Below are 26,541 nucleotides of genomic sequence, written 5' to 3' on the forward strand. Positions count from 1 at the left end.
GAAGCACAATGTTGATGCACATGGGGTGGGAGGTGCTGCCGGTCGTTGGCGGGAGACGCGGGATCGGTGCTGTCGCCGTCAGTGTTTAGGTTGGGGCTGCAGAGGTGCGTGTGAGGTGGGGGTAGCGAGATCTCGTCTGTCCTGGGGTGAGGGGGAACTCGGAGCTTCGGCCGCTTGTGCTTAGAAGTTGGGCCGGCCCAGCCGCTGTGCTGAAGAGCCTGCACCCTCAGCCGTGCCTGGGGACTGGCACAGTGTCTGGTACAGTGTCTGGCACAGTGTCTGGCAGTCTCGCTTGGGAGTGGGAATTTAGCTCTGAGGGAGAAGGAGGGATTGGGAGGTTAAAGGAGAAAGGGGTTGGGGAGAAGGTAACAGGCACCCACACTTCTCGGTTGCCTGAATTGGGTTTCTTAAAGAGTTGAAGCTAATAGCATGCTTAGTATTTTCACTTGAAGTTAGTCTGGCGGCCTGTGTTCATGGGAAATGTTAAAGGATAGGGTTAAAATTTGCCTTTGGCCTTAGGACATAGTTGTGCGGGTAAAGTGTTTATGTTAATGCCGTGGTTTGTCACAGTAGTTTGAAAACAAACATTGCAGCTATGGAGAGTCTCTGCATCTTGGTGATGCCTGCGTCAGACCTGGGTAGCTCACAAGAAAAAATTGAAGTCTTGGATGTTGAGAGCTTCAGATTGTTAAACACAGCAAAATCTGGCAAAGATCTTGAGGTTTAAAGTTCTTTCTTCCACGTGGTGTGTAATTAAATTTTGAATTTCCCCCAAAAGCTTAAACTAGTCTTAAATCTGTACTGGGACTAAAAGGAGTGATTCTGAAATCAGTTGTGTATCACGGGCTTTTGTGTTCTAGTATGGGAGCCTGATTGTCTTTGAAAACTGGTTAAATAGAGTACAAGTCCTTTGGTACCAGAGGTATAGGTGCTCTGTCAGTAGTTGTGGCTTAAGTCATGAAGCCATATTTAAATATTATGTATGACTGTTCCCATTTATAGTTTTGCAGCCTTGATTTATTCTGCTTTTAATTAAGAGTAAAGAGAATTTGAAGGTAGTAATTTATCACTTGGCATTTGGTTGAAACTAAAAATTCTGTGTGTGATTTTTCTGGTATGTACAGTTATTTCTTGGCTTGGTGTTGGGTTGCCAACAGTAGCACAAAATCTGCAGTTATTGCTAAATTCTATAGAGACAGTTTTGAATATATGTTAGTTTAGTTAATCTTTGAATTGATGAAACTACATGCTACATCTAAAAATAATGAGCTTAAGTGCAGCTTTAGTGTTTATGATTTCCTAAGCAGGATATTTTGATTTATTGTGCCACAAATACTTCTTTCAGTTTTCTTTATGTAAATGAGTAATGCATTCTTTTTAAAACTTTGTGTGTAGGAATGTGAATTTTCATCCTGGACAAGCCATCAATTCCATGGTACCTTGACTTAGTCCACTGAAAATGAAGCAAGATTCTACTAGAAACTGTGCTTACACTGTGGATTGTGAAGATTATGTGCATGTGGTAAAATTCAGTCCATTTGAGAGTGGAGATGCATGTTCCCTCATTGCATATGGTGGCAATAATTATGTAGTTGTCGGGACTTGCAAATTTCAGGTTAGTTTGTGTTATTGCTGATTTTATTAGTTGCTTCCTGAAACTTACTTTGCCAGCACCTCTTACTGCACAAAGGCACTGGTTACTCTCCTATTTCTTCCCCATCCTATGTAATCAGGGCAGGGTTTTACTTGTTTATTAGAAGTCTGGGATATTTGTTCTTGAAACAAAATAAGTATATATATAAAATACCCATTGGTATAAATTACCATACTGCTGGTATAAAGTTGCTTTTGAATAGAATGGGTTGGTTTGGAAGGGATGTTGGGCCTTAAAGATCATCAAGTTCCAACCCCCTGCCACTTGCAAGGACACCTTCCACTAGACCAAGTTGCTCCAAGCCACATCCAGGCTGGCCTTGGAACAGTTCAGGGATGGGACAGCCGCAGCTTCTATGGGCAGCCTGTGTCAGTGTATCACCACCCTCACAGTAAAGAATTTTTTCCCTGTGTCTGATACTAATCTACCCTCTTCCATTTTAAAACCATTACCCTTTGTCCTATCATTGCACTCCCTAAATAGACTGCAATAGTCCCATCTTAGTATATATTCTTTTGCTAATATCGGTGACTGCTGTCTGAAAACTTAAGCATGCACCTTTGGAAATAACTGACTTAGTATTTGCTGTATGTATTTTCTTTATTATCACAGGGTAATTGGCTTCTTTGCAAAGTTATATTTTCTTCTATGTACATTTGCTATTTAAATTATCTTCTAAAGCTTTCAGCTAGCCTGCAAAACACCGAATATTGCAACTACTTTCACCCTCACAATTAGTGTCTGTTAATTTGATATATACTTCTTTTAAAGAAGGATTCTAAAAATATTTTTTTTCATTTCTGAATTATTTTCATTGCATCATAGGGTACATTAGAAAGGGTGTGGTTAGTAGGTCAAGAGAGGTTCTCCTACCCCTCTACTCTGCATTGGTGAGGCCGCATCTGGAATATTTTGTCCAGTTCTGGGCCCCTCTGTTCAAGAAGGACAGGGAATTGCTTGAAAGAGTCCAGCAGAGAGCCACAAAGATGATGGAGTGGAACATCTCCCTTCTGAAGAGAGGCTGAGGGAGCTGGGTCTCTTTAGCTTGGAGAAGAGGAGACTGAGGGGTGACCTCATCAATATTTACAAATATGTAAAAGGGGGGGTGTCAGGATGATGGAGCTATTTTTTTTTCAGTGATATCCAGTGACAGGACAAGGGACAATGGGTGTAAATTGGAGCATAGGAGGTTCCATGTGAACATCAGGAAAAACTTCTTTACTGTGAGAGTGGCAGAGCACTGAAACAGGTTGCCCAGGGGGGTTGTGGAGTCTCCTGCATTGGAGATATTAAAGGCCCACCTGGACAAGTTCCTGTGTGATGTACTCTAGGTTACCCTGCTCTTGCAGGGAGGTTGGACTAGATGATCTTTCAAGGTCCCTTCCAACCCTTGGGATTCTGTGATCTCCCTCACAGACTGTCAGAAACAGTCAAATATGTTTTGTGAGCTTGGAATTATTTAGAGTAATCATATTTGAAAGATTTTAAAATATCAAATACTGTGTACTACTGTATATGCTGTTTAGGATTTTTTTTAAATTAGAGGGTTTTTTTGCCTAGATGTTTGAAAGATGCTGGAGACAACTTATAATTGGAATCTCTTTTTAAGTTTTTTTTCTTCAGCTCACTGTTCAATTATACAGTACTGGTTTTCTACTTTAATATGAATAACAGTATAACTGCTGTTATTATTCCTCAAAGTCTTAGTGTTGGAAATTTTCTGAAAAACATTTAGTGCTAACCCCAAAAACCTGTTGTCATCTGGTATTGCCTTCTGTCTTGTTTCTGGTATAGGCCTTGGAAAGAAACTAACATTTTGATAGCCAGTGGTACAAGATAGTTTTGCTGTAGTTTTCATATCCTCCCTTCCCTTCCACATGTAGAGTCACTTGAGTATTTCAAAGTTCTTACCATGCTGTTATAAGTGGCATTAGTTGTACATGTGAAGATACTACCACAAAAAGTATGCTCAGCATCTTTATAGCTCAGTTCTGATTTTTCTGTTTTGTGTTGCCCTCTGGCTGGAGACGGCAATCATTTAATGTATTGCTAAGCAGTTACATATGTCAAGTTAATACTTTATGTTCCAGGTTTTCACTTTGATAGTGTTACAATCTGAAAAGATCCCAGATACATGTACTTTTTAAAGCCTTTTAATTCCATATCAGTCAGAATTTTTAGAAGTCATTAAGGTATTGTTCCAGGTTAGCTAATTACAGTATTTCTATAGGAGGAGGATGCAGAAGTGGAAGGTATGCAATATAAGACGCTAAGAACGTTTCATCATGGAATCCGAGTTGATGCCATAGCATGGAGCCCAGAAACCAGACTTGATGCTTTACCTCCCCAGATAAGGTATTTATAATAAATGAGTACAATGAATCCAGGTCTCTAATCTATTTTCCCTAATTCCTTAGTATTGAAGTGTGTTTAAAGTTTATGAGTGAAATCTAACTCCATAGAAATCACTGATGAAGTCTCCAAATGCTTACTTCATCAGAACAAAATTTTAATTCCGAATAATGGGGGAAGGGGGGTGATATTCTTCTACTTGCATTCCTTGCCCCTCCCCCCAGTAAGCTAGCAGTAATTTTTTTCTTTATAATTTTAATGGATCTAAAATGCAGTTAGCACTTTCTCTGTACATCTGTCAAGAAGGAATTCTAAGGATGGGACTACTGTAATGGCCTGCTTTACAAAGCTGTTTGTAATGGTCTGCATAATATAAGGGCTGTGTTTAGGAATAGGTCAGATGCTATTGTGAGACCCATTGAGGTGTAAATCTAGAAAGGTAATTGACTGTTAAATATGCACTTAAGAATTAAAATGTTCTCAAGCTTGTAAGCCTCTTCAAAACTGATGGTTTCTTACTGCTAGGTTTTCATACAGTTTTTTGTTTAAAATGTTAAAAATGGGCTTATGAATTTATGTTTTGCTATTTTAAAACACTGATAACAAGGGTACTTTTTTGTGCTCTGCCACTTAACATCTTCCAAGGGAAGCTTCAGTGGCAGTTGTGAGAGATATTTCAGGTAATTGATAGTTGGTTCAGATTTAGCTTTGTAGAATGTTTTACATTTTTAACATTGTAAAAGTTTTAAGTATTCTTGGCATTTTGTACACATTTTTTATAGATAAGTTGCAATTATAACTCTTATTTGTTGCCAAAGCAAACTGAAGGGAAACTGATCAAAAGTCTGTTATTGCAGTATTAATTGACTGAAGGGGTTTTCTTTGTTGAGTGTAGGTTTTGTACTGCGGCTTCTGATAGGAAGTTAAGGCTATATACTTCAGACCTGCAGGACAAGAATGAATTTAAGGTAAGGGCAGCTAAACTGATTTTTTTAAATATATTTAGTCTTTAGTGAGATCTAGTCTTTTGCCTGCCCTTCTGTCCCATTTTGCTTAATGTACCGTATGAGATAGAGCATGAAACTGTGACAAATCCTATATCCTTCATCTTTAGAAAAAATCATTGTATAATATACTCTTCTGTCTTTAAAGTGGAAATAACTAATTACCAGCTGTATGATCTCTTGATCTAAAAGTATTTATGTAACAATGTAACCAAGTTAAAGTAAAGCAAGTAGAGGCTTATGGATCATCTAAAATACACTCATAATGTTCTACAGATGAATTGCAAGTACTGTGTTTGATAAGGTTCCCTTATATAAAGACCTGTTAAATTTTATGTGGCATTAGTTATTGGACTTACCTATAAGAAAGGCAAATTTTGTAATTTCTCTTTCTTGGGGAGCTGAAAGTTTCAATTCAAGTCTTTCAAACAGCAGAAAATTTAAAGAAAGAATACAGAATTTAGTATATTACTGCAGACAAGTATATTAAGCATGCCTGTAGGCTGTCACTTGTTTATTTATGAGGTAGAAACAAAGGAAATGTCTACTTCAGATACTATTTTACTTCCCCTTATTTCAGTATAGATGGTAGTGTTCATAAACTAGTAATATAAAAGAAGTCAGGCCTAAATACTGACTTGATTTTATAATCTGATAATCTGAAAATTAGTTTTCTGGAGATTTCTTTTGTTTGCAAGACCTGTCAACTCCTATGTTACTTGAACGTGTAGATACTCTTCAAAATTCTACCTTTAAAACAATGTCCTAGTCAAAGTATTAGATGTTTGTGCTAACCAGTTTGAATTTGTTTTGTTGAGGTCTCAGCCAAGAATAAACAAGGTTAATCAATACTAAAATGTTGAGGGGAGAGGGTTTCTTCTTTTCTTAGTGCATTGAAATATGATAATGCCTCTTTTGGTGAGACTTGTGTATTAAGTATAAAGGAGAAAATAATAGACTTTAATTTGTGGTTTGGTAATTTGTATTAGTAAGACAATGATATTTGTCATACAAAAACTAAGTGAATGTCGTTTACATTGCCATACTGATAATGCAGTGAATAAACACATAGTGTAAGATGTAAAGATGGATGTTACAATAAAACACAACATCTTTTCTTTAAAGAAAACACTTTTTATGCTACTTCATATGTGCATGTAACTGGGGAGGCTGCAGCTCGAATGCTGTGTTCATTTCTGGGCCCCTTGTTACAAGAGTGATCCTGAGTAGCTGGAGCGGATCTACAGAAAGGCAGTGAAGCTGGTGAAATGTCTGGAGCACAGTTCTTATGAGGAGCAGCTGAAGGACCTGGGGATGTTTAGTCTGGAGAAGGTTTGGGGGGACCTTATTGCTCTTTACAGCTACCTGAAAAGAGCATGGAACAGGGAGGCAGCTGGTCTCTCCTCCCAAGTGACAAGTGATAGGACAAGAGATAATGGCTCCAAGATGTGGTAGGGGAGGTTTAGATAGGATGTTAGGGAAAATTTCTTCACTGAAAATGTAGTCAGGCATTGGAACAGGCTGCCCAGGGAAGTGGTGGAATCACCGTCCCTAGAAGTGTTCAGAAAATTTGTTGATGAGGCCCTTAGTTACATGGCTTAGTGGCAGTCCTGGTGTAGCGGTTGGATTTAATGATCTTAATGTCTTTTCCAACCTAATTGACTATGATTCTATGATGAATTTTCTTCTTTCATGTTTGGTCGTCTTATATGGGTTTGTCATCCAGGCAGAGGGGGATAACTAACATAGTTACAATGAACTTGGGTGCCACTTCTGATGAAATATTTCTGCAAGTTCTTGGTGCTGGTTGCTTGTGAGTTCATGTCTGTCACTTACTAAAGTTATCTGCGTAATATCTGCCAGATATTAGACAGTAGGCTTTAATGTTAAGTTGTAAATTAAATCTTTTAACTTTTTAGCAGAATGTAAAGTTATTAATTACGTGTGTCTATTGGAATTTGAGATTTTTACAGAACTTGGTGAGCACACAGAAGAAAGAGAACATCATTAATGACAGTGTAGTTGAATGGTTAACAATTGCAAATAATCAAACATATGGATGAGTCTGTTACTACAAGCTCTGTTTAGCTAAATTCAGCATCTAAATTCTAGGCTTTTAACTCATTTTGGATTAAAAAGGGACCTGATGGACTGTCTGCTAAAGTCAATTAGAAGTCCCTTGACTTAGTGGAAGTCATACCCTTAATATACCTCCCAGACTTAACACTAGGAATTACCAATGGAATCTGCTGTTTTGCTCATTAGAAACTAATTGGTTCCGGAGAAATAATGGGTATAACTTCACAAAAACACACCTTTGATACTTTTTTTTACCTTAAATTTTTAACATACAAGTTCAAATAAATTTACTCTAATGAAAAAATTTAGTAATCTGTACATTACTTAATTAGAATGAGATTACAAACAACACAGTTTTAAAATAACAGCAATTTTGAATATACAAAATGAGATCATTCTTTTCTAGCTTATTATCAATTTATCATCTACATTACAAGCAGGGAAGCAAAGGAGGCAACTCAGTAGCAGTCTGCTAAGTGCTGTTTTTTTCAGAACAGAATTTCTGTGATGGGTTATTGTTTTCCCAGTTCTGACAAGATTTTTTTTTTCTGGTATCTGACCAACACAAATTGCACTTAAAAACATGCACTTCTAATTTAGGGGAATTTATTACACAGTAGCTTTGACTGGCTGCCTAGAAATAATTTTGAAATGCCACATTTACATTTCCATTAAGATAGCAATTATTTTTGATACAAAAAGGTTCATTGGAGAAGTGATTCATCTACCCTTAGGACTTCTTTCTACACAAAATGTCCTGACTTGCAGTTATAAACTTCTACTGCAAAAGTATGTTCATTGCATAACATATCAGAGTAATCACTTGTGATAGGCAGTGATTATAGAGACCACAGAGCATTAATACAACAGGTGTTGGACATCAGAATGTGCTATTTATGCTGAACAGCCACAGCTGTAAGTATAAGAAGTATACAAGTTATTTTGCCTCAAAAGGAACAAGTAATTATTTATTCAGCTCCAGTTGACATGAACAAGCTCCTCCAGTGTCAAATATAGATAGAAGGATCATAAACTTTTTTTCAGCTGAAGGTATCATGGGTGCTTCTTCATTTTTGAAACCATTGAAGACTGAAGATGATTTAATGCTTATGTAATACAAATGAGAAGTGTTGGTTTGAATTCAACAGTAAAATTTTGAGTTTGTTTATGTTAAAAATAAGCAGAAAACAGCTAGAAATACGTATTTTTACCTAATAGTGGGGAACTCAATAGTAAAAAGGAAGAATGTGGAACAGTGTGTTCATATTGGTAGAAATGTTGGCTTTGAGACTATCTTCTGGGTTTTGGGTTGTTTGGAAGAGTTTTTGACAAAAAGTGTGGAAAATGCTGTCTCTGGGTAATCGTAATTTCTCATACCTAGACAAACATAGTACTGTACACTACTTGTCAAGAAAAAGTAACACCTAAATCTGATTTAAAGTATTTGCAAAATCTGTGATGTTAACAAATGTTAACTCAGCTATGCTGAACTTGTTTTCAAGAAAATCTGATACAGTGATTTCTTTCTAACAATCATTTCATACCTCAGAAAACCTATTTCATAAACATGGGTTTGAGCTCACTGTGAACACATGGAAGCTTCTGATCCATTGTACGATGCATGCTTTACACATGGGATTTTCAGGAGAGGTACAAAATGTGCAAACAAAGCTGAAAGAAATAGGTGATCGCAGTCAAAATGTAATCTCTGAACATTTCGTATTTTATAGTAAACAATTAGTATGTGTTGCTTCTAGAGGGTTAGACAGAGTAATTGTACTCTGTTTTCCCAGTGGAAAAACTGTCGATGTAATTATCAACAAGAAACTTTAAGCATACTGAGTTTTCCATTACTTTGTCAACACAACTAATCCAAAATTTATGTCTTAGATCAAGCCCAGAACAACAAACAAAAGGTAAAATATGACTGATGGATCTTCGTGAAATCATTTTCTTCTTTTGAGGTTTTCATTTGGAAGTGAATTGTGGCTTCCTTCTCCTGCTTCAAATTTTATTTAATAAAAAACATATTTCATCAGGACTGTGGAAGTAAAATGAGGCAGTATATTTGAATTCAGAATGCTGAAAATTTTCAAAAGACTTAGCATTTCTGTCTAAATAGTTTAACATCATCTTAGGATGTATTAGTTCTAGTATAATCCACTAGGTTTTAATAAAATTATGAGCTATTTGAAAAAAAAGTTGGCTGCTGAAAATGTCTCTGTATTGAATTGATGAGGCATTCATGAAATTTTTAGAGAGGGGGATTTAGTTATTGAGTGTGCTTGAGAGATTTTTTTTTTTAATCAGTTCTGCATTTGTTCCTCAGAATAGCTACACTTAGAGAAGAGAGAGTGTTTTCCTTTCAGAAGAGTGTGGAACTGGTTGTTTCCATTCGACCTTGTTTTCCTTTGCAATCTCTCTATGTCATGCTGTTATCCAGAGGATACTTATGTCTCTTTTTTTATGATACCTTGCTGAGCAAAACAAGCAGCTATGTCTTGAGACTTAATCAGTGGGACTGAAGAGGATGGAACAGTAACAGATGCAATATCTACATGTTGACATTTAAAATTTTAAGTGAGATTTCTGTAAAAAGACAGTAGCTGTGGTTAATGACAGAAAATACATGTAAATCCTCAGATGGAGCAAAATGAGATTTTAACTAGCTACAGATTTTCTAATGAGACCAAAGATGACTTATTCATACCTAGCTCCTATGTGAATGACTTTGACAGTACTTCAAACTTTGTCTGCACCCTAAATGTGAAGTTTTGCCTGCTTGCTTAAAGCTAAATGTGTATAAGTTATTTAACTTAGGTTTTTGAGGCTATTGTGAACCTCAAAAGATTCCTAATGTCTGTAGATAAGTAAAAAACACTGAACAGAATTGAGGGGAGAGGGGAAGCAAAGGTGTCTTTATTATGGCCAAGATAACTGAAAAGCCTTTGAAAAACTTAGAAAGTATCCAGCTTGTAATTTCTGCTAAAACAGGGAATTTGCTTTCATTCAGAAAAGCTATGCTGCAGATTTGTTTTTTCTTAAACATTATTATCAGTTCTTTGAAATAAAAATGTAATAAGTAGCTCTAGGTGAGAACAGTTACATAGTTACAAGGTTCCATTTGAAATGACTTTCTGATAGAACTGTGCATGCTAACCTTAGAGTGACAGTTCACATGTACATTCACACCATAAGTGCTCATATTCTATTGGAAAATGGATGATCTATTAATTCACAGTACGAATACACACTATACCCCATTTACTTTCCTCTTCAGGACAATAGCATCTAAAGCAAAGAACACAAGGCACTGTATCTGTTCTTCTCAAATGCTGAATAGAAATTATGTGGTGTTGTATGGCTTGCTTCGTTTTGCTCTTACATTTTTCCTAATTTTTCTTAAAGTCTTCAGTGTGCATTGTCTTCTGTTTCACCATTTTTCACTGAGAGCTTTTTCACTGTTTTGTTGGGTTTTTTTTTCCTAAAGGTAGAAATTATCCTCTTATGCAATTTTGTGCTGACTGCTTGGACAAGTGGCTGCCCTATTGCTCCTTCAGGAGATGAGAGTTACTTACCAGTAATCAGAGTTCTTTTAAGATATGTGGTTGATGAGAAACTGAACATGAGCCGGCAGTGTGCGCTCACAGCCCAGAAAACCACTTCTGTGATGGGCGGCATCAAAAGGAGCACAACCAGCAGGTTGAGGGAGGTGATCTTGTCCCTCTGCTCTCATGAGACGTCACTTGGAGTAACTGCGTGCAGTTCTGGTGCCCTCAACGTAAGAAGGACAGGCAGCTGTTAGAGCAAGTCCAGAGGGAGGGCCACAAGGATGAGAAGGGGGCTGGAGCACCTCCCGTATGAAGACAGGCTGAGAAAGTTGGGGCTGTTCAGCCTGGAGAAGAGAAGGCTGCGTGGAGACATCATAGCAGCCTTCCAGTATCTGAAGGGGGCCTACAGGGATACTGGTGAGGGACTATTCATTAGGGACTGTAGTGATAGGACAGAGAGTAATGGGTTTAAAATGAAACAGGAGATTAAGGTTAGACATAAGGAAGAAATGCTTTACTGTGAAGATTGTGAGGCACTGGAACATGTTGCCCAAGAAGTAGTAGGTGCTCCATCCCTGCCACTTTTCAAGGCCAGGTTGGACAGAGACTTGGGCAGTGTGGTCTAGTGTGAGGCATCCCTGCCCATGGCAGGGGGATAGGAACTTGGTCCTTTCCAGCCCTAACCATTCTGTGTAGGTCATACATACATTTACTTCCCATTCTTTCTCCTTTTTCTATCTGAGATTTACTGTCTTCTACCTGCAAAATTCAGTGGCTGAAAGGACAATAAAAAGTTCTTGTGCAATTCACTGGTCTTAGTCAAGCAAGAGCATCAAGCTGACCTCTGTGGTAACTACAAGGAATAGTGGAAGTGCTTTTCACCTACAGTGTGAATCTACACGAGTTAAGTATTTTAAAGATCTGGTTACTGATAAGTACTTTTTTTACCTTCTATGTAAAATGACAGCTTTATCTTAACACTTATATATCTTTCCTTTAGGGGGTTTCTTAAATACATTGTGGACTGATGGAACAGTCAGCTCTAAGATAAAAGTATTTATTTTTTCGGGTTGACAGACATTTGATGGCCACTCAGATTACATAAATGATCTGGTGTTTGCTCCCAAAGAAGGTCAAGAAGTTGCAAGTGTAAGTGATGATCACACCTGCAGGTATGCAATTTTCAAAACATTATTGGAATAGTAGTGTTTGGCTTTTTCTCTGTGTGTATTCTTTATATGCTTGCTTAAATAAATAAGCATTTATTTGTTTATTTTTAGTGGATCTTCATAGCTCACTAACAAGGTTGCGGGCTGGTTTTTCATTGTGACTTATGTGTTGTTGGGGTTTTTGTTCGTTTTTTTTTTTTTTCAAAGTAGTATTTTGAAGTAACTAGGCACAATGTGAAGAAAACTGTTCTGTCTTGAAATTATAGATATTATAATTTCCTCTGCTGGGACAGGAATAAAAGGCATGCGAATAGAAGAGAGAAGACATGCACAGCTTAGCAATGAACTGTACAGACCCTATCTATCCATTCTGTCATCAGATGAGTCAAGTTTAAAACCAGCATATGTATGTAAACTTATTTCTTAACCTTGCTAGGAGGTAGGATTTTATAGCCTAAGGACAGTGCCATATTAATACAGTTGTACTGGCAGCTCATGATACCATGATTATAGCTGCTTCAAACCCATGTCTTAGTTATTTGTAACTGGAAGTAGAAAGGAAACACGGTTAAATACTTTTAAAAATGCTGCTTAAGGTTTTGTAGTATAGGAGTTTTTCCTTGTCAGAAGATCTCTCATATTCCTTTTCTAGTAGTGCACATAAATCTTTAAAGCTGCTATTCTTATCCCTCCAGTGTAGCTCACTGTTGGAGAAATCAGGAGGGCAGCTGTGCAGGCTTTGCAAGTCAGTGCAGTAGCATTGCAGTAGCAGCAAGAAACTTGAAAAAGTGTCATCTTTTACTTTTCCTTGTAATATCTGTGATAACTCAAAACTTGATTAAGCAACTGTTTTATTTTTTCCTTGATTATACAAACTGTATATTCACTCTTTGAAAGTTACCACATATCAATTCCTATATAAATGACCAGGTAGTACTTGAGGTGGGGAAGTAATTTTTGACTTAAGCCATCTTCTACATGCTAAGAAAGAGAGAATAGCTCTTAAAATTATTATTCTGCTTATGAGATTTTGTGAAGTTTATATCATCCACTAGAATAAATCACAGTTTAGTAGCTTCAGTTGAGCTACTCTGCTACATAAATAGAAAATCTAAAAAAGCCTGTGGTTTTAACACCTCTAGGGAACTCAGAAGTGCTACATTGACCAGCAAGCAGATTTTCCACAGACACCCTGTCCATATTCCCAAGAAAATCATTAGGAATGAATAGTAAAAACGTATGACTTATTTGTAGCTTGTTCTGATTTATTTCCTATTCTTGATTTCTTCATTAAATCTAAACTAATATTGGACTTAAAGAGTGGTCTGTATGTGTGGCCTTTTTTTAATTATTAAATGTTCAGTGTTCCTGAGATGAACTGTTTTAAAACCAGTAGTCTAATGGATACTGATTGAAAAGAAAAGGAAATTGAAATTATGTAATTGATATACACTATCAAGATTTCAACTTAGTACTTCTGAAAGACATTTTGCAGTAAACCATAACGTCTTTGGTTAAAAGCCATGGGAAATAAGTAAGTTTTTTTTTGGCTACTTGAGTTCTTATTTTTTCCATTCATGCATGTGGAGCATAAAGACTTTTTTTATTGAATTTAAAGGTTACACTTAAAAAACTAATGGAAAATGCATTCCTTGGGACTTACCAAACTCATTCCTTACTTACTGTGTAATTTGCTTCAGCAGTAATGTAAGAAGAGGGATAATTCTTCTGTCTGTGCTGAATTTCTGTCCTGAAATTGTTCTCGGGATACATCATCTGTTAATACTTTTGGAATAAAGTTCTAGAACAATTAGTACAAGAACATGAGGTTTTGAGTGTTTGAGTATTGTTCTGTTAGAGCTCCACTTTTAAGTCTTAATAGTTTTAATGCAATGTCTTGGTATGTAAGAATATATACAAACATGTTAAGATCTTCCCTGGATTTCACTCAGTAGATATCTCTAATGAACTCAGATTTTCAGTTCTCATGCACTAAACAATCTAGCCACAAGCTGCTGCAATAGTAACAGAGCTGGTTCAGTCATTTTGGTTGGAATACAGAACAGCAGAAAACCTCAGATACTGGTTATATTTGAAGTTCTTACATTTAAATTGCTGTTACGTCATTCAGGAATTCTTGCTTCTTGCACGTACTATTTGTTGGTCTCACAACACAAGACTTCTTTTTTTTCCAGCTGTGAAGCAGAACTGAATTATTTATAAAAATAATCCCAGTAGCCATCTGTGTTATGTAGCTGTGAGTAAAAGTGTTATGTGTAAAAAAAGTATGTAAATAATAGTCTCACATTTCCCTCTACTGAGAGGGAAGCCTTAAAGAGAATTGCTTTTCTGAAAGACACTTTGGAAGACTTTTAAAGCCCACTGTGTTGTAGTTACTTGCATTACATATATTAAAGATCAAAATTCCTGTAGCTGAAAATTACATCTGCAAAGTTGATGGAAAAATTCAAATCCTGGGTCCTAAATATGGTATACTGCTTCCTTCATTTTGTCCCAAAGATGGCTATATTCCAAGATGGATGAAGCTGTTCATAAGCATATAGTTAATTTATATCTTTCGCAGAATATTGTAATTTTAAAACTTTGCTGTATTTCACTTTTTTACATATTTCATAATTGCTCTAGATTTTTTTCAATTTTAGAAAAATAAAATTATTTCTAAAATTTGAAAAAATCTGAAGACAATTGTAAAAGACTGGTAGAGGAAATAGCTAAAATAACTACTGTTATATTAAATAAAAAATAACTCAATTTTATTTTTAAGTCATATGTGTTAACATTGAGCCCAACTGAAGTAAAAATAAATACAAGTATTTTGTATATACATTTAAAAATCAAATTTAGGATATTTATACATTTCTGCTGAAAGCAAAACTTGGTCATGGCAGAAAAGTAAATTACCTCTTGGATTTAATCTAAGTGTTTTCCTTCAAACCTAGGGGTTCTTTTTTCCTTCATGATCTATCTTTCATATGTCAATTTCAAAATTCTGTATGATATTTACATGTAATTAAAGTCATTTGCTTGCCATTTCTTGGTATCCTAAGAGCATTCTAAATGAATAAAAAAATATGTTTTATGACAACTTTAAGGAAGATTTCATTTCATTCCTTCCTTAAACGAGAACTGTGTGCATACAACTCCCTGGGCACCACTCTTTAAAAAACAACAACAGCAGCAACAAAACAAACTAACAACAACCAACCAAACAAAAAACACCTAATAACAAAAAAACAAACAACAAAATTTATTGCTGGCTTTTTCTTAATTAATTGCAAAGACAGTATGAGAGACAGACAAATCACTTCAGAAAAAAACACAGGAAATGTTTGGAAAACAGCATGAGCTTGACAGACATTCCTCTGCTGTTGGTAGTTGGTGAGACTATCTGATCTTTCTTGAATTATTTCATGCAAAATACCATCCTGGTAAAACTCACTAGTCTTATATGCATTCTAAAAATTAACCTCTGACTGTTAAAAGGTCAGTTTAGTGTGATTGATAACCACCTTATACTCCATCCTCATACTGAACTGAAAAATTACAGACAGCAATTTCTTATGGTCATCAAATGCTGGATTGACTTGTATTTTAAAAAGTTGAAAAGAACTCATCCATCCCTCTCTCCCTCCCTCTCTCTTTTTATTATTATTATTATTGCTTAAACTACATCATCTTCCTTTGGTTTTGTGTGTGTAATAGAAAAGAATGTATGGTTGATTTATCTTCCACTGTATCTGTGAAGGTGCTTGCCCTTTACCCAGTTACGCAGTTGCTTCATAAAGGCTCTGAATTTATTTATGAGTCACTGCTGAATTCAGCTTTCTCTGTTGCTTTTTTTCTGGACCACAAATGCCCGTCCATCAGAAGGTTGGATAGACTTTCAGGGAAAAGGTTTGATATTACTGGAAACTAAATTAACTGAGTCTCAGAATTTATTGTATTGTTTAATCAATTTTTAACAATTGTTTAATCTGTAGTGTATTTGTTTACCATGGTACTCTTATGTATTAGTTATTTTGTGTAGGTCTTTCTCTAGACAATACAAAGGAAAGTAAATGGTAACTACTGTTCGGGGTTTTCTTTCCTTACATTCTTTAATGTGTTGCCAGCACTTGTTGCACTTGAGTCTTATCTTGTTAATTCAATAAATACTTAAGTCTTTGGCTACATTGAATAGTTGCCATTCTCATTATTGCTGCCTCCAAAATTATATTTTATTTGTGTCTTCCCATTACTAGTGCATGCAATTACTTTTTTTTTTTTTGCCAAAAATGTAAAAAAAAAAAAATCTTACTTCATGTTGTTCTAAATTCATCTGTTTGATAGAATTCCCCAGTGTTTCTTCATATAAGAAATGTCATATCAAAATATTCGTCCTTTCTGGGGTATGCTGGTTATAATTATCATGTTAGTTATACATTGTAATTGATGAAAATCACAGAGTTTTGGATTATTTTTTGGTCTAGTCTTTGACTTTGCACATTTTTTGTATGCATCCCTGGGTGTCCCCCAAATGTAGTCTTAAAAAAATTCAGTTAACACTTGACAGCCACTGTGCAAGTATTAACCAACAACTTCTGTTGTACTTCACAATCACTGTGCAAGTGTATTGACTGGTCTCTTTTTGGAGTATCCAGTCAGCTTAAAATAAACAAAAAGTAAGGGTTTTCTGAGTCAAATGGCTGGAATACTATATCAGTCTGGTGTTAAGTGTGGATGAGTAAGCCTTTAGTTAGGCAGTCTTCAAAATGCATGGATGAAATGGTAGCTATTTCGTATGTGAAGCATTATGTCCTACATTTAGGGTCACACAATCCTAGAATATAGTTTAACCTGTAAATTGTTTTAAATAGAAATCATTGCATTAAGTTTGTTTATCAGTTACCTTGTATTTTTGAAAGTCATTGGCAGATTTGTAGTTGAGTTTCTCAGTAATGGTTGTACCACAGAAGCATTTTTTACATCTACATTGGAAACAATAAGCTGATAACTCTAACAGCTAATTTTTCTTTGGCTGAAAGGAGAGAACTGAAGCTTCCTCGCTAGCGCCTTTCTCCCTCCCACCCAAATACTGCATAGTCTCTAGCTTTGCTTTAGATAACTTTAAGGGAATTTCAGTAGTAGTAGTACTAGTAGTGTGTGGGGTTTTTTTTTTTCGATTTATTTCTAAGTGTGCATGTTCTGAAATGCATATTAGTGAAGAACCTCAGTTGAGACACTTGCTGATGTGCAATTCAATTCCCCTGCCTCTCTGACTTCTACCAACATTGCAGGAGATAATAAGAATTACGTGTCACGGTTACCAGAGAAAAACAGATCGATGCTTTCATATCCAAGTAGATATTACAAGAACCAATGGGTAACATGGATTTTAATGCCAAAATCTGAATGATTCTCAGTACTAATTTTTTAATAACATTGGTATTTCCTTTGCCCACCTAAAGAAAATGGTGAATGTGGGTCAACTTTCTGAAAAAGTATTTGCACATTTCCTGTATGAAAAGGCTATTTCATGGATCAGAAATAAGTGAAGAAAATGCTGTAGAGGCACAAATTTAGAAACCTGTATGCTGAATCGGGAGGCAGTTGAAGATGGCTGTGCCTAATGGTCTGGTGCTGGGCAGTACACATGAATTTACTCTTCTCCCAGTGTAACCACTTCTGTGGCTTAATAGGGAGTTCTGCCTAGTACCACTACAGATTCTGTAGCAGTGAACTTTCAGTTGGACAGTACATGACCTGATTTATAAAAACTTTAATTCTTTATTTTGTCAGAAAAATAAAATAAATGACTAGAAATTATCTTGAATAGTATGTTTTTGAGTTTTTTTTTTTTTTTCTTCTGAACAGGTAGAGAAGATTTCTATAGTTCCATTTCAGGTTTCTGTTCTTTCATGTCCTGCCTTGTATCCTCCTCAGATATTTTATAACCACTTCCATATGCAGTTGGCAGAAGACGAGACACCACCAGTGTGGTTGTGTTCTCCACAGTGCTAACTACTCTCTGCACTTCCATTTTCCTTTCTTGGGATCTTTCTTTCTTCACTTCTTGTGCTCAGTGAGAAACAAGTTTACTCTTTACATTTGTTGTGTGAGCTCTGTTACAGGAATTCTCCATTGTCCTTTAGGCTTTTTAGAAACGATAGGATTTTCCTCACACATGGAATATGTCTGATGGAGGTATAAAGAACTATCAGCAAGGGAGATTTAAGCTAGATATTATTAGCAAGCAAACAAAAAACATGTTGGGCATTTTTAAGAGTAGGTCAGACAGTAATTTGTGAGTAATGGTTCAAGTATAGTTCTTCGTGCTTTGTGGTTGAGAATTGTATCAGATTTCAAGGTTTGTTCTAGTCCCCACCCCAATCACTAAAACTGTTGGAAATCTTATGTTGAAAGAATTTCCTTTAACTTCCATCTTCTGGGGATTTGAGAAATGCCTGAAGGCTGCAATATGGTTTTGTTCTTTCACTATTGCAAATGACAATATTATTCATTTAAGGTTTGGTTTTGCTCTCTACTTAGAATTATTCATAAAGTTTGAATATAAAATAAGGATAATCTCCATTACCACAAGATAGGTTTTCAGATGTTCTGAAGAATACTTTGCCAACTTTAAAGAAGTCCATTGTGTGATAAAATTAGAGCACCAATGCAGCATATCATTATCCATATTTATCCATATGACATACAATATAGTTGTGTCAATGTAGTTTGAATAACTTTGTACTTTCAGATAACTACAGTTGTCACTTGTTTGTTTAATCACACAATATGAGTGACAAGAAATGTACTAATATCTCAAGAATTTTCTTGAGGAGCATTTGCAACTGTTTGATTTTTGTGTTTAAATTGAGGGCTCTGCAATATTAATTAAATTAATAATTATATAAAAATAATTAATTTACTGAGCATATTATGTATTATTTTTGAGGCTTTCCATTATTCAGACTCTGGCCCTTGTTTCAACTTGGGTTATTCAAACTTTTCTCCTTTAAATATATTGCAGAAGTTTGTTTTAAAATATAAGAAAAATACCACAAGCCAAATAACAAGTCTATGCAACAGTGGCTGGTGGAGAGGAGAAGTAAGATGGTGACATGTTGCAGAGTTACAAAAAATGTTTGGAGAGAACTACATATTAGTTTGCTTTGGTATAAAATCATGGTAATAGCAGTAATGTTTCAAGTACTTTGAATGGGAGATGAAATGCTCAGTCTTCCTGGATTGATTTTCATGATAGGAATGTCGACAAAACTAGGGGGTTTTCTTTGAGCATCTGTAGCTGGTTTGGTTATGATTATGGAGTAATTGAGTAATTGAAATTCAGTTTGGCTAAATTTTGTGTCTTTGTACATTTTTTTTTTACTTGGTTTAGTCACAAAGAAATATTGAAAAGAGTTAAATGAACACATATGTAATTGTAAACTTCCATACCAGCATGCACTAGATGCATTCAGACAGGGATCTATTTTGATACGTATTGCCTGGTCTGTTTTGTTGTTCGGGTTTTGTTTGGGTTTTTTTTTCCCCAAAACTAAATTATACCATCTTTGTTATTGATAAAGAGAAAAAAAAATATAAGAGTAGGACTTGGGTTCCACCCCCACTCCCCCATACTGCTTGATACTAATAATCTTGCAATTCGTACAAATTAAGAGATACCAATTAGGCATTTTATAAATAACAAAGTTAGGGAGGTAGAAAACATAAATTTCTGTCTCAAGACCTAATAACCTCACTTACTTCAGGGAAGGAAACATGATGGCATGCTCCTTTGGCCAGAATGATTCACTGTCTTGCATTGTATCATAATTTTCTCCCTGCACAGTAAATACACATGGAAAGTGTTGATTTGACTTGGACAAATCTACAAGGCAAGTATTTTGGCAGTAGAAGAAAGTATTGTATGTTTCTAAATTACCTAATCAAGTAGATATTTCAATTTTTAAACAGTTGTCAGGTTTTTGTTTTGACTTTTTTTAATAAGGACACTGATTCTTCAAGATTAGAGACCCTGTGTTTTCTACAGGGAAAACAAATATTTAATCTGTTGTGGTTTAGCATAAGAAAACAACATCGTTCATTTCCTTTATTCCCATATATTTTGTCTAGACTTATGATGTATTATTTAAGAAGTTTTTGAAATCTCTTAAATATAAGGCTCTAAGCACCCTGATGAAATATAAACTGAAAGTCTGGAGGAAGCCAGCAAAAATCCTCTAGAATAAACAATAATAGTACGTAGCCACTCATCTAACTCAAAAGACTGGGCAGAACACTACTTAAAAAATTGGCTGCTTCTATGGTTTTGTGTCTCAGGTAGGAAGGATATATGTGTATGTTTTGGTTTGCAAATGCACACAAATAGTATGCAGCCTTGTGGTTCAGACCGGTGTTCACAACTGTGACATCTTTGTCTTATAAAGCTACTTAGCTACTGGTTTTGTAGGTAAAGAGGCAATTGAGCAGTGGCTGTGAGATAAAATAGTCTCAGTTTTGGTTTTGTGGCATTTTATAAATGAAGTAGCTTCCTGGCTCATTGGCGTTGGAACTACATGACCTTAAGGTCCTTTCTAGCCCTAATCATTCTATGATTCTATATCAAACTCATTCAAAGAAATGTCACTCATCACCTGACCTAGTTTTGGTGTTTCAACATGCACTTCCCTGTCAATCCATATTAACCAGATGTTTTGATTTTTTTTTATTTTTCTTAACTGCTTGATGTGTACTGTAGGTGCTTCTAAAGGAAATATTAAACTGGCACATAGGATTTATTTGTTGAAAGCTTGCCAAGACCCTTCGTGAGTTTGTGTTGCTTCTGTCGTAGATTCTTTTGTTTGCCTTAGATTCATTTTTAGTTTCTTGTATTTCTATTACTCAATCTTGTCTTGCCAGGAAAAAAAAAAATTGAAATTCATATTTAGATGAGCAAAATCACACATGGTCTTAGCCTTTACCTGGTAATATGGATGACTGAAGTTGGTACTTCACTTGAGGCCTCTTGTCAGCTAGACCAACACTGACCTTCCTGTACAAAGGCTGTAGTTTGGGCTTATGAATAAAGCAGGAATGTCTCATCTAGATTTCATGTCTGGACAGCTAAACTTGTCAAATTATTTGGATATTGCACTTTTAAACAGAGGCTCTGCTTATTTCATCAGTGTTACAATATATTGTCTTCTGCACTGGCTACTTTTGCTGAATTCTTGAAGTGATAAAATACAAACTGTTTCATTTGGTCACCTCCTTTTTGCATGTATTGCGGCACTGAAAGTTAATGTATTTGCAGACAAATGGCAATAAATATTTTTTTTTCTTTAGGGTCTGGGATTTGGAAGGAAATGAGAAGGCCCATTTTGTTTTACGTTCTCCTGGAATGAGTGTTTGCTGGCATCCTGAGGAGCCTTTTAAGGTTGTGTTTTCCAGCTTTTCACCCTCACCACTTTTAAAATAACAGGAGGGTGGACTTACCTAAACTATGAATCTTTGATGCTGTAGTAAGATTGAGGTTTGGGGAGCTATTGTACTTTGTAACTGGATATTGGTTGGATCTGCTTATGTGAAGTCACTAAAAATGAATTCTTATTCCCATTCTTGTCATTTTACCCTCAGTCCCTCCTCCTCCCATCAGAAATACTCCTTCTTGATTACATACATCAGTTGTTGATAACTGTTCTGCTGATTGCATATTATTTTACAGTTACTAGAGTAAAGTTCAAGCTTTTCTCAGTCATGGTAACATCAGTAACACAGACTCTTAAAAAGCATGCCAACTTTTGAAAATTATCTGTTTGAAGTTAGCAAGGGATTTTTTTGTTGTTGTTGTTCTTGCTTGGAATAAATGAAGTATATGCTGAAAAATCAAATCAATAAAATGGGATTTTATACTTACCTATTTATTTTATTGAGGAGGATTAATCAGCTGATATATGCCAGAATACTCATTAAGAGTGTACTCCTTGCAATCTTGGATTGATTATTCCTGTTGTGCCAATCAGTAACTTCCTTAAACAGCTACAAATAGTTGTTCCGATTACCACAAAAACACACACTTAAACCAGAGGAAAATGGTCGAATAAGGTATCAAAATACTTATATAGCATAGGGAAGAAAGTTTTCTATTCTCATCACACTTCACCAATATTAACACCCGGTCCTTATTAAAAAAATAAGGAGAACTGTTGATTTGGCTGGTATGACTGTTGAATGTGTTTGCTACAGTTCACTGCCGGGGAACTTTGTTAGCACAACAAAATTACAAGATTTGACTCAAAATATTACAGAATTACACCAATCTTACATATTACCTTGTCTTTTCTGTGGCCTTTACCAAAGAGTAGGCACAAGGGTTTGGAAGGGGGATGTTTTGGAGAAAAAACCTTTAAAAAGCTATGATTCTATGACTATCTGAGAACTGTCGTCATCTTATAGAGAAAATCTCTTTCATCATTTAATCAGGAAGCTCTTTCTGCAATACTTAGTAAACAATTGCTTATTATTTTAATGAAAAATGTTTAGCTAAAATCTGTTGCAGATTGTTATAGGATGAAGTAAGAGATGTTATATGAAATCAGTAAGTGTGAATCTAGATTCCACAGTTCCACTGATTAAATATGGTTTTTCCCTTGTTACAGCACTGTCTGTCAGTCAGTTCTTTGTACTGGGGAACTTCTTATTTTTAGAAGAATAACTTTGCCTTATAATTATGGAAGTGCAATGCATTGGTTATTAGGACCTGGTGCTTCTAAGCACCAAAATTATATATATGTATATATCTAAAGATAGATAAAATAGTGTAATCATTATGTATAACAGTGTGACAGTCATGTAGATCAAAGTGGGTTTTATTTATTGGTGGAAGAGTGTTCAGAATGTTTTCTGGTACAAAGTGAAAAATTGTACCTATTCTAATATTATTAGTACTACTTGAAAGTATGCTAGGTTTGCTATAGAGTAGAAAAGATTAAAATTCATTATATATGAAGTTTACAAAGTGGTATTCTCTTTACAGCTGATGGTAGCAGAAAAGAATGGAACAATCCGATTCTATGATCTAGTTACACAGCAGGCCATTCTCTCCCTAGAATGTGAACAAAAGCCACTAATGTCAGCAGACTGGTGTTTAAAAAATAATCTTAAAATTGGAGCAGTTGCTGGAAGTGACTGGCTGATCTGGGATGTCACTCGTTCCAGGTATTTTTCTACACGAGATGTTTCTTTATTTTCTTCTTAAGCAGTGCATGAATAGATGTGGTTACTTTGCTAATACACTACTTAAATACACAATGTATTGTATCACCTCTTAAGTAAATAAATGAACATTCATCAGGAATTATAAAATCAGTACAGATTATTGACTGGTATTCTTTGTTCATCTTTATCAGTATTTATCTGTTAAAAATAACGTCGTATGTCTTTATCCGTTTGAGACAGCATCTCAATACTATTTACTTCTCAAAGTAAGTTTTATGTGTTAAAATCTAATGCTAATTCATAAATATATAATTACTGAACCAGAATGAACTGGATAACTACTTCAGTTTTCCTACTTCAAACTGAGATATAAGCTGCAGGAATGTTCTGGTTTTCCCTCAGCTTCTTCAAGGAGAGTAGACAATGCATCTCCTTTACTGTTTAAATGAAATATGCTTTTGATACTTACCATATGAACTGTAGTTGTTTGTAGAACAGTTTTTTACCCTGAATGTTTGTTTTAGTTATCCACAGGATAAGAGACCCATCCATGTTGACCGAGCCAGATTATTCAGGTATAAGTGTTGCCTCTACTCTCTGGTTTTTGTCTACATAAATGTATGTATGTGCGAAGCAGTTGTGTGTTTAGGAACCAGGTTGTGTCTCATTTAAGTAATTTTTAGTCTGACCTGGTTTATAAATTTGTGAAATTTGTGAATATGTATATGCTTTACAGTGACATGTATTCAGGGCTGTGGGTGCTGAACCATTTACAAGCCTTTTCTCTGAATTTATTTCTCTGCTGTTAGTGGAGTTTCTGACAGCTTCACACAGATAACCACAAGGGAGAGAACTCCAGTTTGTGTGCACTTTCCATAGTCCTGTAAGGATATCTGAAAAGTCTGTTCATTTCATAGGTGGTCCCAAGTTAATGAAAATCTCTTTGCAACCACTGGATATCCAGGAAAGACAAATACTCAACTGCTTATTCATCATTTAGGACATCCCCAGGTAAATTTCTGAGTTTGTCTTTTGACTACTAGTATCGCATCTGTTCTCTTCAAAACAGGCTCATAAATTGTTAAAAACTACCATTGAGAACTAGCCCAAACCATCCAGAAATTCTCCGTCTACTTATCTTATTTTGGTTTGTCATCCATGCCAAGGATGGTTTAAGATCATACCACAATAAACCTGCTATTTTAAAGGCTGCTTGATCTGTTTTGTTCTATTTTGCTTTGCTTCATCAGTGCTATGGAACTAACTAGTGAATAATCAGAATTTTCAGCTATATTTGTGCTGTATTTTAACTGTATTTGTTAAGGAATACTAAATCTATGGTGTTTATATGTCTGTGCAACTTGTTATGTAGTACAAAAATCATTTATATGGTAACCTGTATTGATATTTCTCTCTTTTTTCTTTTTTAAAGCCTATTCTTACTGGCACTGCAGCTGTAGGATCTGGTTTGACATGGCATAGAACTCTTCCATTATGTGCAGTCGGAGGAGATCACAAAATTTTCTTCTGGGTATCTGAAATGTAAAATAAGCATTTGCCTTTAGTATGAAACTTTATAGCATCATGTCTCTTTTAGAGTAAAACAAAGGAATTTACGGTTTGTACTGGTATTTATTCACCTGGAGAATACAAGAAAGGAGCAAGTAAAGTATGAAACATTTGTATTTGATTTTTAACTTGCAAATACAAGAGCTTTTGTAAAATCGGTTATCATACATCTGATATTTCCCTTAAAATAAAATGTACACTTTTTTTAACGTGGTATTTGGTGTGAAATGACTTTTCTAAAAGTATTTTGCTTCAAGAGATTTTGTATACAGCAATCTCAGTCTGTAGTCTGGATCAGGTAACACAGCTCAACCTCTTTTAAATTGTCCAGAGTACCTATAGGAAGAACACGCCTCTCTATTAAACTGCCCAACGATTACTATCATATAAGAAAGAAATGCTATAATGTACTGTCTGTGAATATATTTGCTAAATAATCTTGGTACCATTATTGAAGAAACTAATGCTATAATCAGAATGAGAATTTTAAGAAGTATTATTTTTCTTAAAATGACAAGGCAATTTAAGTATGCCAGACGGTGTGTAGGTTTTTTTCTCTTTACAGTCTTTTACTTCCAGCCTTCTACTAGAAAATCAAAGACATTCTGTTTTCTAGAGGTGTTTTTCTTATCCCTGCTATACAAGACCCAGAAATGAAGTAAAAGAGGAAGGAGTAAAAGACATATTCTGTCTTCCGTATCTTGTTTACTTGCAAGTGAAATGATATAGAGATGTTCGGCTAGTTTAACAGCTCCTTACACCACCGTCGCTATTGATATTACCTAGCAGTACATAGATCTTAAAATATTCTCTTCTTTGTCCCTATTTATGCTGGGTCAATTAAGAATTAGGACAGCAAAAAGTGAGATTACAGTCACCTTTTAGAAAGTAAGGCATATTTTATTTCTCATCATTTCATATCCTTGAGATATTTTGCTTTCCAACTGCCACAAAATTTACCTTAAAGAAGAATAAAGTGCCTCATAGGTTGCAGTCTTGATTGGTGTGTACTTACTGGAGGATGCTTCAAGATACAGCGCTTTGTTCATCTCATATCCATATTTTGACCAGAGTACAGCCTTAATGGTAAGTTTAATTGGCTCATAAACACAGCTAAAATCTTTTGTGTGTCTGACAGGACAGATTGGACTGGAGCACTGCTATCCTTCTGAATGTGTAGTGAAACTGAAACATACTTATTTTTTTCTGTCCACTCTCAAAGCAAAGCTGTACATAGTGCCTAGCTATGCAAAATACTCAGCGCCCATATGGACAAGGGCAGTATGTGTTACGTATGCGCAGGTGCATTTTGGCTAAGACTATTTAGAAATGCTTAAAACCAAGGGGACAGAGGGCAGAAACTCATTTGTTCTGTAGTTAATTCAGAAGCCAGGATGCTTGTTTTTAATACTGTTTTTAAGGACTACTTAAAACTATTTACCAAGAATGTAATGATCTTGCGAAGTTCAAGGCTCTTTGTATTACTTCTTTCCAGTATAAAATGGGTATTAAGGAGGAAAAAAAAAAACCCAAAAAAAACCAAATGCAGAATGCAGAAAACAGAAAATGATGTTTTTAGCATGTTCCCCATGTCCTTCCATGCAGAACAAAATCCTCTGATGGGCTTAGCGTAGCACCTGGAAAACTGAAACTTGAAGAGCCATTTACAGAGAACTGCAAATCATTTATGATTATATTTCAGTTTTATTTTTTAATAGAACCCCCATAACACCTGACATTTCTGTCTGTTTAACTGTCAAGGATTGGTAATTCTCTGAACCTTCTGTTTGCTAAATTTGTACATTTTCTGACATACTTAGATTACTGAGATAGACTTTTTAATTCAGTTGAGGGGAAAAATCTTTGAGGCAGTATCAGTTTCATGTAGAAAGCTTTATTAGAATACCCTTTACAAGCATGGATTTAGAAGACTCCATGGG

The 26,541-nt window shown here is 35.5% G+C and overlaps 1 protein-coding gene across 1 annotated transcript; it reads left to right on the top strand.

Moving 5' to 3' along the window:
• Window positions 1–10: 10 nt before the first annotated feature.
• On the top strand, window positions 11–24,817 carry NUP37 (nucleoporin 37). The gene is made up of 10 exons (XM_005150441.2): window positions 11–104; window positions 1,396–1,615; window positions 3,885–4,009; window positions 4,902–4,974; window positions 11,718–11,812; window positions 21,161–21,251; window positions 22,851–23,032; window positions 23,557–23,607; window positions 23,950–24,043; window positions 24,465–24,817. The coding sequence occupies exons 2-10, from the start codon at window positions 1,460–1,462 to the stop codon at window positions 24,576–24,578; spliced, it is 981 nt and encodes a 326-aa protein (XP_005150498.1). The 5' UTR covers window positions 11–104; window positions 1,396–1,459; the 3' UTR covers window positions 24,579–24,817.
• Window positions 24,818–26,541: the final 1,724 nt, after the last annotated feature.

This window comes from Melopsittacus undulatus, chromosome 5, assembly GCF_012275295.1.
Source record: "Melopsittacus undulatus isolate bMelUnd1 chromosome 5, bMelUnd1.mat.Z, whole genome shotgun sequence".
Lineage (NCBI taxonomy): Eukaryota > Metazoa > Chordata > Aves > Psittaciformes > Psittaculidae > Melopsittacus > Melopsittacus undulatus.

Bases quoted from the DNA above. Each gene is read 5' to 3' on its own strand.
- NUP37 (XM_005150441.2), top strand. From the start codon at position 1,460: ATGAAGCAAGATTCTACTAGAAACTGTGCTTACACTGTGGATTGTGAA. The intron at 11,813-21,160 runs GTATGCAATTTT...TTTTTTCTTTAG, and splicing joins AGTGATGATCACACCTGCAG to GGTCTGGGATTTGGAAGGAA. The intron at 23,608-23,949 runs GTATAAGTGTTG...TTCATTTCATAG, and splicing joins GACCGAGCCAGATTATTCAG to GTGGTCCCAAGTTAATGAAA.